Source organism: Anoplophora glabripennis, unplaced genomic scaffold, assembly GCF_000390285.2.
Source record: "Anoplophora glabripennis isolate ALB-LARVAE unplaced genomic scaffold, Agla_2.0 scaffold190, whole genome shotgun sequence".
NCBI lineage: Eukaryota > Metazoa > Arthropoda > Insecta > Coleoptera > Cerambycidae > Anoplophora > Anoplophora glabripennis.
The window spans coordinates 14,541-30,452 of record NW_019416301.1 but is presented as its reverse complement, the minus strand read 5'-3'; the positions used below and the strand labels follow the sequence as shown (position 1 = coordinate 30,452).

General features: G+C 31.8%; 1 protein-coding gene across 1 annotated transcript in view; it reads left to right on the top strand.

Annotated features, from left to right (window-relative positions):
* The first annotated feature begins 3,187 nt into the window (after positions 1-3,187).
* Positions 3,188-15,912, top strand: part of LOC108907284 (transforming acidic coiled-coil-containing protein 1-like) — a 17,780-nt gene continuing 5,055 nt past the window's right edge. Inside the window, exon 1 of the mRNA XM_018710894.1 lies at positions 3,188-3,287. Coding sequence (XP_018566410.1) covers positions 3,285-3,287 — 3 coding nt within the window. The 5' untranslated portion in view covers positions 3,188-3,284. The remainder of the gene's footprint in view (positions 3,288-15,912) is intronic.

Here is a 15,912-nt window from a genome sequence, read left to right as displayed (position 1 = left end):
TTATATAAGAACCTTAAAAGCCTTTTTGCGAACAATTTTTTTTATCCACATTTTAAAAAAGTATAAAAAAGTGACTTTTTAGGGTTTCTCAGGAAATCTACCGCTCCTCTATCTACAAATATTAGTAAAAAGACTAACGTTGCCAATTTTTTTACGGCAGAATGTACTCCTCAGGGTTTCAAAAAAGTACAGAAAATGATTTTTCAGTAAAAATACCGCTACTTTACAAATATTGGTGGAAGGACTGTTGCTAGTTTTTTTTACGGCAAAATGTACCCCCAAAAGCCCTGCAAATTTTCGAATTGATTCTTCGAACCGTTTTTCCGGACTGAATCATTAACGTTTAGCGATGAAAGGAACAAGATTTTATTCCTGTTATTGAACATTATTCAGTGGTTCTCAAATCGAAAAAAAATTCTCTACTCCTTTTTTAAAACAATTCCAAAACAAAAAAATGTTGCTTTCCTTGTTTTATAAAACTAAACATTCGGTCCGGAAAAATGGTTTGAAGAACCAATTTGAAAATTGGCGATGCTTTCGAGGGTACATTTTGATGTAAAAAGAGCTGGCAGTATTAGTTTTTCCACCAATATTTCTAAAGTAGCGATATTTTTACTGAAAAGTCGTAGTCATTTTTCAGTGTCACTGCATTTTTCAGAATAATGTCAGGTACATTTTGTCATTTTGTTCTAAAAATAACCTGTCAACGTTAATCTTTTCACCCAAATACTTTGTATACTTGGGCACCAATATACTAAACTAAACATATTTGTAAAGTAGCAGTAGATTTTCTGTAAAACAGCAAAAAGTAATTTTTATACCTTTTTCAAATGAATGTATAGGATAAAAAAAATTTTTTGTTGCCAAAAGATCTTGAAACCAGATATGTTGAACTTTAAAATCCACTTATTTTTATCTCGATACCAATACTTATCTTTCACACAAAGATAGATACAGCTCAAAAAAAAATTTTTACTCTAATTTTTTGCAGTAAATAATGTACTGAAAATCCAAGTCATGATTCTAATTAATATACTAATTTTATTCATTTCAACTGGAAATTTTGGACTTTCAACAATGATTTATCTGAAAATAGTTGTAAACAGTCAACAAATCGATATGGGTTATGTTATTTTGTAACAAAAAGAACGTATAATAATTACAAATTAAAATACTTTATGGATTTTGGATCGGACACATAAAGAGCTGACGACTTCATATAAAAACCGATAAATCCAGTTTTTATGATTTCGACAAAAAGGGCAAAAATGTCTGGAGGCCGATCCCCTAACACCTTTACTTTTACCTTTTTTACAAAGTCTCAAGATTTTGTTCTCATTGTTGTGTTTCCGTTTTCCTTGAGCAGGTTAAATATCACATCCAATAAAAAATTAAACGATAAAATTTTGGGTAACTGTTTACCAGATTGCTTAGGATGATTTTATAAATATAATTTTTCCTACATAGAAATTAATGTTCCTCCGGAACATACGCTATCCTCGGGACAATCTGAGGTCATCCAAATATTATGGCAATTGTGGACTATCTGCTCAGACATCCCAGTAATATTGTCGTGGAATATGATTGGTCTACTGCGTGGGCCCATCAACGTTGTTCCTTAGCATGTTGAAAACTTCACATTCCCTCATTATGTGATTGTATTGAACGACGGTTCCTTGTTCCATTTTTGCCTGGGGATGCCAGGAGGTTAATCGCTTGCTCTCCTGCAAGGGAATTTCTCCTTCACGTCAATTCCAACGGACGCTTAGGAAAAATAAAGTCGATGCTATCACTCTTCCACCATTGTTGATGAGATTGGCCTGGCATTGGGATAACGGCTCTCGCTCTATTGTGTAAACTTGAAAATCGTACTTTTTGGCACTTGCTCTAGGTTTCTAGGTTTTAGTTTATCAGTTTTTGATTGTGATTTAGGTGTTTTGTTTTATGTTCCCGTTAGAAGTTTTTTGACCGAACCTTATGCTTAGATGCACTTGCACTTGAATTTATGGAACACTATCAAGTATAGTACCGTAGTGTGTAGCGCAGGTTTAGAGAGAGAGAGAGAGAGAGAGAGAGAGAGAGGTATAGGAGCGTATAATGCTAGCTCACGCGTGCTGCTAGAGAGAGGTAGACTTCGCTGACAGTGTAAAGACATCTACTGTAGTATGGTTTTATGACCCTTTACGGCCTACGTAAAATATTAAAATTTCATTAAATTATACAAGTTGGTTCAAAAGTTAGAAACGAAAAGGTAAAGTCGCTGGACCCCTTTGGGGCTCTGTATCTCCGTTAAGGGGCACTTTAGGAAAAAAAAATATGACAAACTAGGGTTATTTTGTCCTCCCCTATACACTCCCGAGAGTATGCCATATACTTACCAGACACCCTGTATATGCTACAAAATACGTATTATTATCCTCTCTTCCCTTTTTTTATTATAAACTCCAAATTTAACAAGTATTAATTAAAATAAAATTACTTTTTTTCATTTTTTTCTTGGAATATACCCATAAATAAGAAATTTTACATTAAATTGCAACAAAGTTCTACTCATTTTAATTATGTAATTTTACTGTATTATTAATGTGTTAGATTATTGCAAGTTTGCTAGAATACTTCATATCAATGCTTTGTACAACTGATAAATACAATTACAAAGCAGTACATACCTACATATTTAAAAGAAATTTCCCAGTGGTTCATTAATTAACTTTGTTTCAAAGTACAGAACAAGCATATTTGAGCATTGCTAAGAAAATTTTTAATACTTTTAACAAATCTTATTGACAAGTTTACAACAAATCTGCTAAATTAATATTTCCTTGTAAGGTTGTTTTGTGACCATTTGACTGTAAATTTCTTGTAAACCTGCCATAAAACTTTTACGATTTTACAGTTTCCTTTGTAAATTGATGGAAATGTTACAGTAATTTTAATTTGTTTGGTTGATACATATTTACACTTCGATTTTAGTTCTTAAATAGTTTTTTAAACTAAAGTTCCAAGTTACTTGTCTTACATTTGTTTTTGCCGCTCACAGAATATTAGGGTATTTTAGTGTCTACACTAAATAAATTTTGAGTTGGCAATGAGTACATAAAAATGGCAAGTCTTCTTTGTTGCACGCAGGTTGCACGTGTCGGACGTCTGACGTCTCTCTTGCGCAGTACGCAGTCAGTATATTTCTTTAGGTAAGTATGTGTGTTCTCCACCATCACGCCGAATAAACTTATTTAATTCGTATTTCGTCGTTAACAGCAATCGTGTGCTTTTAACCGTTCAAAATGGTAAGAACAATTTCAACTGATTTATATTTTACACTTTTACACCTTTTTAAAAGTTATTTATTCGAATTTGTACTAACTGATGGACGTCATTTGTTTCCTCTGCGAATAAAATTTGTCGAAATCAATTCCGAAACGAATTGGAAAGTTTTGCATTCAAAACCCTTTTAAGTATATTAATTATTTCGAATTATAATATTGAATGTGTTTTTTATCTTAGAAATTCTACACGATTTGTCTTAAACTGATAAACATTCTGTTATATAATTATATTATTCTTTTTCATATATCAAAATGTTATAATTATTATTAACAGAGGTTCTTTTTCAGTAATGTAACAATAAATAAACACGTAATTTTAAATTATTTCATGAAACGAATTAAATAAGGGATATTATTTGCTTCCATACTAATAAAATTTCCAGGTCACATTGTGAAAACGAAGTTTTTTCTTTTTTATGTTTTTTTTCATATTTCTTATCTCTTATACGAATATAAACCGACGTGAAATACATCGACTTAAAAGTTTGTTTTATCGAGATGTAAATAAATATTTAGCATATTTTTTTTAATTCGGCCAGTACTGTTAATAAAATAGAGAAGCGTTTTTTCTGAACAAATAAAAATTTTTCACAGTAGAAATTTTTACAGATAGTTGTTTTGTATTTATTACATATATTTATTTATGTTAAAATGTTTTCTATCAAATTAAACATATTCGTATTAATAATACAGGCTTTTTCTCAGTAAATGTAAACAAATATACAGGGTGCTCCACGAGGAGGTGTAGAAACTTTAAGGATAAAAATAAACAAAAAAATGTTTATAAACATTTGGTACCGAAACGCCGTTTTTGGGAATGGACCTTATTATTTATAAACCATTCACTTTTTCGACAAAAATAAGATAATGTTTTTTCATCTGAAATGTTTCAGACCGTTATAAAATAATATTCCTATTACCAATTAATTCAGTGGCGTAGAAGTTTTACTTCAATATCCTTGTTTCTCCGCCACTGGTTTTTGAATTTGCATACAGAACTAGGGGAAATATTTGAAAAATAATGTGTACCAAATTTGGAGAAATTTGATGAAGCGTTTTTCGATATTTAAAAAAGTTATTTTATTTTTGTTAATTTCAATGCCCTGTTTCTCATAAACGGTGGCTTTCTGCGCTTATGCTCATTGATATTCACTTTTATTGTTTAGTACTTCCCCGCAGTTTGTCTATTAAAATCCGGACCACCCTGTATATATTTTTTTCGTTCCATTGACGAAATATATATAGACTTACAGCAAAACGTAAATGACATTTTTATAGGTAATATTCTTTTTTATAGAAATTTTAATTTCCTATAAAAACGTCATTTACATTTTTGCTGTAGAACCGTTCAAGCCATATACAGGGTGGTCCCAAGGTAATGGGCCAAATGGGTAGATTCCCGAAGCAATTGCGATTTAGTCGAATTTACCTTAGTCCAAAAGTTGATAGTTAAAGAGATACAGGGAGTGTAAAATGTAAAATATTATTTCAGTTTTTTTTTTCATTTATTCCTTAACAAATGTACGTATCATCACAAAATTTTGGGGTTTGGAGTTTTTTGGATAGAGGAATTGAAATATGTTCACATTTTGGTTAAAGTTCATAGAGGGCGCTAGCTGCAGTAGATTGAATGTATTAAAAACGATATAACTTTTTTGTACTTTCAGGTATCTCATCTTTGGTATCAAATTCTTATTTTCCAACTTTTTTTACACAAAAAAGGTATATTTCATGAAAGTAGCTATCTCGCACTGCTTTCGAGATATTTGGCTTTGAAACTTCCAATGCTGTTACATTAAATTACAGTTACATAAGTACCTACAGGTATTATTAATTTACCGGTAAAGATTTTCGTTTTTGGAGTTACATGAAATCAGTTGTCTATGGAGAAATTATCAACACCCGAGAAGAACTTTAGCAGCAGGTTTTAAATACTGCAAAGTCATTTCGCGTTAAGGATTTATACTTTAAAATAAGATAATCTTTTAATAAGCGAGTTGATAAATGTATTGAAATTAGAATTATGAGCAATTATTGTCAAAAAGGAATATTTTTTTTACTAATGTTTACTACTTTACTGTTCATTACAATTTTTAATTCTAAATAAACCCTTGTTTTTGACATTTCTAAATTTTAATTATTTCAACTACTAGCATTAGAAGTTGCAAAGCCAAATATCTCGGAAACGGTACGAGACAGCTACTTTCATAAAGTATACCTTTTTTGTGTAAAAAAAGTTGGAAAATAAGAATTTGATACCAAAGATGAGATACTTTAAAGTACAAAAAAGTTATGTCGTTTTCACCACTTTCAATCTACGGCAGCTGCCGCCCTCTATGAAGTCTAACCAAAATGTGAACAAATTTCAATTCCTCTATCCAAAAAACCCCAAACCCCAAAATTTTGTGTAGATATTTGTATTTATTAAGAAATAAATGAAAAGAAACATATAATATTTTACATTTAACACCCTGTATAAACTACTATGGGCACTTTTAAAGAACAAAGGTTCGCCTAGAGCAGGGGTCGGCAAGTAATTTTAAGTGGGGTTCGGATACTTTTGAAAATTTTTAAGGAGGTCCAGAAAAAAAATTCATTTTACTTACTAATTTTTTATTTTAATTTAAAAAATTTTTTGTAGCGCCATGCCATATACAGGGTGTCTCATAATTAGCTGCCAACCCTGAACAGGCCGATTCTATGATCAAAACTAAGTAAAAAAGTTCATATGAACATGGGTCCGGAAATGCTTCCTAAGGGCACAGGGACCCATTGAAGAGGGAGGAATGGAAATCATTTTTTTGCAATATCTCTCAATCGCGTTGTGATAAATGAATGAAATTTGGTATACACAGCTAAATTTTGATGAGCAATTTGATGGACTAATCCATTTATAAAAAATAAAAAATTAAATTAAATAAAAATTAATCCTTTAAATGGAAAAGAGAGGAAAGGAAAATTATTATTATTATTTTTTGTAATTCAAGAGCGATTTTCTCAGAAACCGTTAAAGATAACGATTTGAAACAAGAGTACCTTTTTAACGTAAAACAGTTCGGGAAAACGGAATTTGCTGTCCAATTTGTTAAAATGTCAAAGATGAAAAAGTTACACACGCAAAATACCAAGGGCCCCCCCGTACCCACCCCAATGGACCTTGTGGAAATAAATGGATTAGTCCATCAAATTGCTCATCAAAATTTAGCTGTGTATACCAAATTTCATTCATTTATCACAACGCGATTGAGAGATATTGCAAAAAAATGATTTCCATTCCTCCCTCTTCAATGGGTCCCTGTGCCCTTAGGAAGCATTTCCGGACCCATGTTCATGTCAACTTTTTTACTTAATTTTGATCATAGAATCGGCCTGTTCAGGGTTGGCAGCTAATTATGAGACACCCTGAATACAGAAAGATTGAATCAACAGTTCCAACTACAATTTGAAGTTATTCGAGAGATCTAACAACCCAATTTCCGGAACTAAAATAAATTTGTTCATTTTGGAGATATTGACAGCCGGAGTGTTAAATGACACACCCATACATGAAAACATGAAAACATATTCTTGTTTTTCTCCTAAATTAACCTCGAAGACAGATTTTTTCTCCATCACTGTAATTTTTCATTCCCCGCTGTTGTCAGATGATCCTTCTTTTTCTATAGCTCTAGTAACTTTTAAAGTTCTATTTTTTCTGCTGAAATTGATTCATCATTTCTAATCCTACTTTCTAAAAATACAATTGATCTCTCAGGAGAAATATTTCTTATTTCCCTAACAGAAATTAACGAATTAGCTTCATTAACATCTGCACCATTTTCTTTGCCTGGATCTGAAAACTTCTTTTCTATTTTCAGAAGAAATGTCTCTAAGAAGGTTGTAATTTTCAAGTTCAGGTTCTTTCAGTATGGTAAATTTGTTGAAATGAAATTAGAATCACTATTTATTATTTCATTAATTGCACTAATAATTTTGCTTTCCGTTACAGTCAAAATAAGTAAGTTGAACATATTGTTTCCTTCTCAATATGGGATTGGTCACTAGATGAAGTAAATATTTCAACATTTATTAACACTGGCTGATTTTCAGCTACATCAGAGACAGGCCCGGATTCACTCTCACCGCCTTTAGTGCCTTTTCGAGCAACGTATACCTTTTCCGATGTATAAAACTGTATGGAACCCACTACAAGTTTCATCGGTGGCGGTGCAATCTACAAATTTGGTTTTATCGACACCTTTTCAGCCGAATGAGAAGTTTGTTCGCTTTCATGAGTCCTTAATAATAAGTTGTTGACAAGGTCTCTCAAGATTTACTAGCAGACGCAGTTTGAAATTTTTTAAGGTTAAAATCATCAAAGGAATCACCATATCTGATATTTAGGTAAGTTAAAGAAATAACTATTCAAAGACAAAGCCCGTAATATTCTCTGCAATTAGATTTTTAATCAGTTGTATTCTTTTTACTAAATAATTTTCTTATTTCTGAGTCTAAGACTAAGTTAACTGGTGAAAAGAATACAACTAATGTCGCATTTCTTTGCCAAAAGCCATAAGAAATGTATAAAAGTAACCTTTTGATCCAGTCTAGCGTCATTCAGCTAAATATTTTTAAAATCAGGTTTGTGATAATTTGAATGATTGGATTAACCTTACAATTAAAATCACTGATTTTTAGATAAAAAATAATGATTTTAAATTAAAGTTTTATGGCGGAAATTAGACGATACAATTTAAAAACAAAATAGCAAATTCTTCAATTAATCGACAAACTTTCAAAATAATTCATATTGTCCAATATATAGAAATAATTGTAACTGTTACATTGTGTGAAATAATTAATTTAGGACATTTATTATTTTTATAGTGTATTTTTTTAGGTCATTTCACCATGCATTTATGGCACTTTTTTCTTGACCAACAGTTTGAAAGTGTAGTAAAACATATTTTCTTGTTCAATTTATTACGTCAGATATGAAACTGTTCGATTCTGTGTTGAAACGTTTCGATATAGTAGGTATACTCAAATTGAAAATATACAGGGTGGTCCCGAGGTAATGGGCCGAAATTCATGGGTAGATTCCCGAAGCAAAAATATTGCGATTTACCCGAACTTACCTTAGTTCAAAAGTTGATAGTTAAAGAGATACAGGGTGTTAAATGTAAAATGTTATTTTAGTTATTTCTTAATAAATGCAAATATCTACACAAAATTTTGGAGTTTGGGGTTCTTTGGATGGAGGACTTGAAATTTGTTCACATTTTGGTTATAGTTCATAGAGGGCGACAGCTGCCATAGATTGAAGGTGGTGGAAACGACACAANCTATGAACTTTAACCAAAATGGGAACAGATTTCAATTCCTCTACTCAAAGAACTCCAATCCCCAAAATTTTGTGAGGATATTTGCATTTGTTAAGGAATAAATTAAAAAGAAGTAAAATAATATTTTACATTTAACACCCTGTATCTTTTTAACTATCAACTTTTGGACTAAGGTAAGTTTTAGCTAAATCGCAATATTTTTACTTGGGGAATTTACTCATGAATTTTGGCCTATTACCTCGGGACCACCCTGTATTCTATTATCCCGACTATTTTTTTTTGTATGTTGTATGTACGTAACTTACTCATCGATAGTCTCTGAGATCTAAGAACTAACAAGTGATTAAAGTCAGATATCGGAATATAAGGATTATGAAACATATTAATTATACACCAAATTAATTTTATAATCACTCTCTGATAATGTTACCGTTAAAATAGGTTTGTCTGATTTTTGAAATTTTTTTTTGAACAATATCAAATTTTTCTGTGATTTGACCAACTGAAAAAATTATAATTAAAAGAAAAACTGATAAATTTGTAACACATTACAATTTTAGCTTACTTTTTCAAACAGCTTCTAACTATGCATTTTTGCGAGAATTATAAATAGTGGCATTATCATTATCAATAAATCTGCATCTATCTATCTTGTATTGTTTTTATAAAATTTTTAATATCCATTTCTATTATCAAAAATTTGTGAATTATTAATTTTTTTTTTTAATATTTAGACATTATAAAAAGCGAGTGTGAAAAGTGAAAAAACTCATACTCTAGACATTTGAACTTTTCAATAAAGACAGTTAAAGAACTTTGTGTTACTAATGTTTGTAACTTTTTGCCCTGAGAATACATATTTTTATAATGTTGAAAGGGTTAAATGACCGCTGGCAAGAATGCAGACAAAATTATATGGGTCAGTTAAAGCAAAGAGAATATACAATGTATATTCTCTTTGGTTAAAGTGTGCCTCGAATGGCTTTTAAATAAGATTGCTGGGGTAATCGAAACTGAAATTAATTTACACCTTTCAGTTTTTATATACAGGGTGTTTTGCATAAGAACCGACACAGAACAGGGGAACCCAAATTATGGTGATTTGATGCAACTTACCTTTATATACTAAGGTGCATCCTTGAGAAGTTATAGGGCTTGAAAATGGGGTTTCAAATTTCGAAAAAATCAATATCAATATCTCGGTTATACTAGAACTTAGAAAAACCAAATTTGGTACATGGTGTGAGTGTGCCAAGAGCATTAATCGATCGACAGTAAGTAGAGTTCAATAATTGAAGCATTTTAAAAGGTTGATACAGGATGATGCACCATTAAAATGTGACAGAATTTTTTAACTCGTTGGCGGACTTAAAAAATTATTACTTTATTTTATGGGGAATTTAATTCTAAAACTTTTCTTACTCTTGTTAGTTTTCAAAAAACTTTATCGTTTTCAACAAAAACACAAATAACTAATAAAACGTATTGTAACATATGTTGGGGTCTGGTGATCGTGGACTTGCGGGTAATTATTTCCTTTTCCAATCCATTTATTTCAATACTGGTGGTTTTAAAAGTCTAACAATATTACTAAAATGAGGGGGTGCTCCATCATGAATAAAACAATGTTCCAGTCTGAGTTGTAGTGGCATCTCGTTCAGTAGATCCAGGACAGTGTTTTGGAGAAATTCTAAATAAGTTTCGCTGTTTAGTCGATTTAGTAAAATAACTGGACCAATTAAATACCGATCAATAANCAAATTTTTCTGTGATTTAACCAACTGAAAAAATAATAATAAAAAGACAAACTGATAAATTTCTAACACATTACAATTTTAGCTTACTTTTTCAAACAGCTTCTAACCATGCATTTTTGGGAGAATATCCATTTAATTCTATTATCAAAAATTTTTGAATTATTATTATTTTTTTAATATTTAGACATTATAAAAAGCGAGTATGGTCAGTTAAAGTGTGCCTCGAATGGCTTTTAAATAGGATTGCTGGGGTGATCGAAACTGAAATTAATTTACACCTTTCAGTTTTTATGTACAGGGTGTTTTGCATAAGAACCGACACAGAACATGGGCATCTAGGGAACCCAAAATATGGTGATTTGATGCAACTTACCTTTATATACTAAGGTGCATCCTTGAGAAGTTATAGGCCTTGAAAATGGGGTTGCAAATTTCGAAAAAAATCAATGTCAATATCTCGGTTATACTAGAATTTAGAAAAACCAAATTTGGTACATGGTGTGAGTGTGCCAAGAGCATTAATCGACAGTAAGTAGAGTTTAATTGAAGCATTTTAAAGGGTTGATACGGGATGATGCACCATTAAAATGTGACAGAATTTTATAACCCGTTGGCGGACTTAAAAAATTATTACTTTATTTTATGGGGAATTTAATTCTAAAACTTTTCTTACTCTTGTTAGTTTTCAAAAAACTTTTATCGTTTTCAACAAAAACACAAATAACTAATAAAACGTATTGTAACATATGTTGGGGTTTGGTGATCGTGGAGGCCAAACTTGCGGGTAATTATTTCCTCTTCCAATCCATTTACTTCAATACTGGTGGTTTGAAAAGTCTAACAATATTACTAAAATGAGGGGGACCTCCATCATGCATAAAACAATGTTCCAGTCCTAGTTGTACTGGCATCTCGTTAAGTAGATCCAGGACAGTGTTTTGGAGAAATTCTAAATAAGTTTCGCTGTTTAGTCGATTTAGTAAAATAACTGGACCAATTAAATACCGATCAATAACACCGATCCAAACTCGAGTTGAAAATGTCGAGTAGTTTCTGAATGTTAGTTTACATCAGAATACTCATGATAAACTAACTGAGATATATTTTTTTTTGTTAAATTAGAAACGACACATTCAATGCCTATAACTTCTCAGGGGTGAAGCTTAGTATAAAGGTAAGTTGCATTAAATCACCATATTGTGGGTTTCCCTACATGCCCCTACTCTGTGTCGAATCTTATGCGAAACACCCTATATACAGGGTGTCAAAAAAATAATGTAAAATATTTAAGGAGGTAATAGTACGAACCAAAATAAGCAGAAAAGTCTCAATAAACATGGGTCCGCAAAGTAACGGTTGCGGAGATATGGAATGTTTTACGTTTTTTAGCTCCTTTTTTTATTTTGCAAAAACGTTGTGTATTTTCTTATAATAGTTGGTTGATGTTTAGTGAAATAAACAGTACGTATTTGACAGTTGTTCTCAGTGCACAAGTTTTCTTTCGCTATGGCTGGTTACTCTAACGCAGAATTAACAGACATGCATTTCATGTATGGTCGTGCTAATGGGAACGCCACCGAAGCGCGACGTCTTTATGTTGACGCTTATCCAAATCGCCAGATTCCTTCACAACGCATGTTTGGAAGAATTCACCAAAGATTGCGTGATACCGGTTCCTTGAGCAAACAGTGCCATTTATCCGGAAGACCAAGGTCGGTATCCACTCCTAGAGCAGAAGAAGAAATTCTAGCACTGGTAGAGCAGAATCCAGGTACGAGTGTGCGGAGAATATCAGCCGAGGTAGGAATTAGTGGTCCTCTTGTTTGGAGAATCCTTCACGAGCAACTGCTTTATCCATACCATGTGCAACGAGTACAGGCCTTAAATCCAATAAATGATCATCAAGCACGTTTGGTTTTTTGCCGCTGGTTTCTACGTCATGATGCTGAAGACCCTCGTTTTCTTGCAAACATTCTTTTTACTGATGAGGCCGGGTTCACAAGAAATGGAGTGTTTAATTTTCACAATACGCATATTTGGGCCGACGAAAATCCTCATGCTCTAATAGAATCTGGACATCAGGCACGTTTTTCATTAAACATTTGGATGGGTATTGTAGGTGACAGGTTTCTAGGTCCTGTTGTTTTACCAAACCGATTAACAGGCGCTGCTTACCTCAACTTTCTGCAGAACACACTGTATGAGTTTTTGGAAGACATTCCTTTGAATCAGAGGCAACAAATGTGGTTCCAGCATGATGGTGCTCCAGCTCATTTTTCCATGGCCGTTAGAGAGCATTTACACCAAACTTTTCCACATAGATGGGTAGGAAGGGCCGGACCTGTTTTATGGCCTCCAAGATCGCCTGATCTGAACCCTCTAGATTTCTTTGTTTGGGGATATTTGAAGACATTAGTGTATGGTACTCCTGTAAATAGCCTGGAAGAGCTGCAGCTACGGATTAATCAAAAGTGTCAAGAAATCCAAACCAAGGAGGGTGTTTTCGAAAGAGTTCGAATATCGTTGAGACGAAGATGTCGTGCCTGCTTGGAAATGGACGGAGGGCACTTTGAACATCTTCTGTAACTTTGTTTTTTGTTTGTTAAAAGCTTCCTTTGTCGGTTTATTCCTAATAAAATAAAATGTTTGAAAAACGAATAGTGGTCCATATCTCCGCAACCGTTACTTTGCGGACCCATGTTTATTAAGACTTTTCTGCTTATTTTGGTTCATACTATTACCTCCTGAAATATTTTACACTCTTTTTTTAACACCCTGTATAAATAGATCAGGGTGGTTTTAAAATAGTCAATAAGTTCGTTTCAAAATGTTATGGTTGTAAATATCCTGCGACGATTTTTGTATATAAAATTAATTTGTTATTAAATTGTGTCAGTTTTTAAACTACTCAATATTTATTATCTGGAAATATTTATGTCAGACATTGAATAAATAAATCATTAACAATAATTCAAATCAACAAATCAAACAATTGTAAACAAAATATACGTTTGCATTCGGTGTTGGATAAAGACAAGATTTAGTAAATTAAATGTATTTGCAAAATTTAAATAAAAAATTGAAGTCTTAAACAAAATGTATGATTTCAGCCAGTGCTAGAAACAAAGAGAAATTTGGATATTAAGTATATTAAATATATTTACGAATCAACTATCAAAAATGAATTGGACTTAAACAAAATATANGTTAAAAGCTTCCTTTGTCGGTTTATTCCTAATAAAATAAAATGTTTGAAAAACGAATAGTGGTCCATATCTCCGCAACCGTTACTTTGCGGACCCATGTTTATTAAGACTTTTCTGCTTATTTTGGTTCATACTATTACCTCCTGAAATATTTTACACTCTTTTTTTAACACCCTGTATAAATAGATCAGGGTGGTTTTAAAATAGTCAATAAGTTCGTTTCAAAATGTTATTGTTGTAAATATCCTGTGACGATTTTTATATATAAAATTAATTTATTATTAAATTATGTCAGTTTTTACTACTCAATATTTATTATCTGAAAATATTTATGTCAGACATTGAATAAATAAATCATTAACAATAATTCAAATCAACAAATCAAACAATTTTAAACAAAACATACGTTTGCATTAGGTGTTGGATAAAGACAAGATATAGTAAATTAAATATATTTACAAAATTTAAATAAAAAAATTGAACAGTTTTAAACAAAATGTACGATTTCAGCCAGTGCTAGAAACCTTGAGAAATTTGGATATTAAGTATATTAAATATATTTACGAATCAACTATCAAAAATGAATTGGACTTAAACAAAATCTACGGTTTCAAGCAGTTTTAAAAAAAACAACAATTTACATTATTACGTTATTTCAGTTTTTATTGCCGATTAGAATGAATTTTGTCAATAGTGTAAAACAATATATTTGGGTGGCTTTGCAGAATACTTTACTTTATAAATTTTCATATGTTAAACACAGAATCATTTTTCTCGCCAATTTACATTTTTTATCAAACTAATCATTCTATCTTGCAAATTAATGAACTTCTTAACCATATGTATGTCCTAAAATTGGAAAAAATAATGCTTAATCGGTCAGTTCAGCAAGTGTTAGTTAATAGTTCAAACGGGCCTGCGAGCGAAAAATCATGGAATATACAGGGTGAGTCAGAAAGAATGGGTCAACAGTAAACTGGAGACACTAGACACCAAAATATTATGTTTGAGCTCATCATGCATTATACGAATGTCGCTGGTTTAAGAAATACAGGGTGTTTAAAGTTTAAATTTTATTTTGAAATTTCTTAATAATTCAGAAAGTTTTGATAGCATGACTCTGAAAATTGGTAGTGTTGGGTTTTTTTGGTGTGAAAATTACGAATTTGAAGCTTATTTTGACGTTGCTCCTAGAGGGCGCTAGTTTCACCGTATTATTTAGGTAAATCAGAACATATTTTTTTTAATCTGTTGAGCTATGCTTAGAAAAAGCTAATAATCTAAAAGAACGTTCAATTCTACATAAAAAATGTACTCTTGTTTAAGTCGCCTAACTTTATCGGTTTCTGAATTATTTGCTTTTAAAGGTTCCAATGTATTTTGTAGTGATTTTTATTCTCAAAAGATGAAAATAACAATAACAATTATTGATAATAGTAATAATAACAAACCGTAAATCAAATGCTGGAACTGTTCACCACCTACCTCAATACATTTTATTATACACTCTTAAATGTCTCTGAATATTAAACAAATTGTCACTATTATTTTTAAATGCATTTGCGGTTACTTGTATTTTCTGCCGCAACTCCTCAACAGAATTAATTTCTTCACGATACACCACATCCTTCAAGTTTGACCATACTGAGAAGTCCAGAGGGTTTAAGTTCTTGGTGGCCAACTAAATTCATTCCCACGGCCAATCCATCGATGAGGAAAATGTTCATTTAAATACTGGTGTACTGGTAAGGCAATATGTGGTGGTGCACCATCGTGGATAAACCACATACTCTCTCTTAAAACGAGTGGTATATCATCTAGAAGCTCGTTTAAGTTATGTTGAAAGTTTAAATAGTGAGGTCCAGTTAGATTGGGTGGCAATTCAAAAGGTTCTATGAAAAAAACAGAAATTAAACTACACCAAATATTCACCTTGAACTCATGCTGAAAATGTCTTTCTTTTACAGCATGCGTAATCTCACAATTATTGTTCTTCCAATTTAAATTCCTCGTCTAGTAGGTAAATGTCGTCTCATCAGTAAATAAAATCTTATTGAGGAAATCTGGGTTTTCCGTTTGCATATTTTGTATAACTGAGCAAATTGTAGGCGAGCTGGTAAATCTTGAGGCAATAACTGCTGAACCGGAGTATAATGATATGGATGGAGCATTTCTTTTTTCAAAATTCTACAAATGGACGATTGGCTTACCCCCGTTGCCGCACTTAACCGACGAGTACGAGTAGAAAAATTTTCTCTTCTTCATCGACTGTGATAGATTCTGGAGTACCATGGTTACT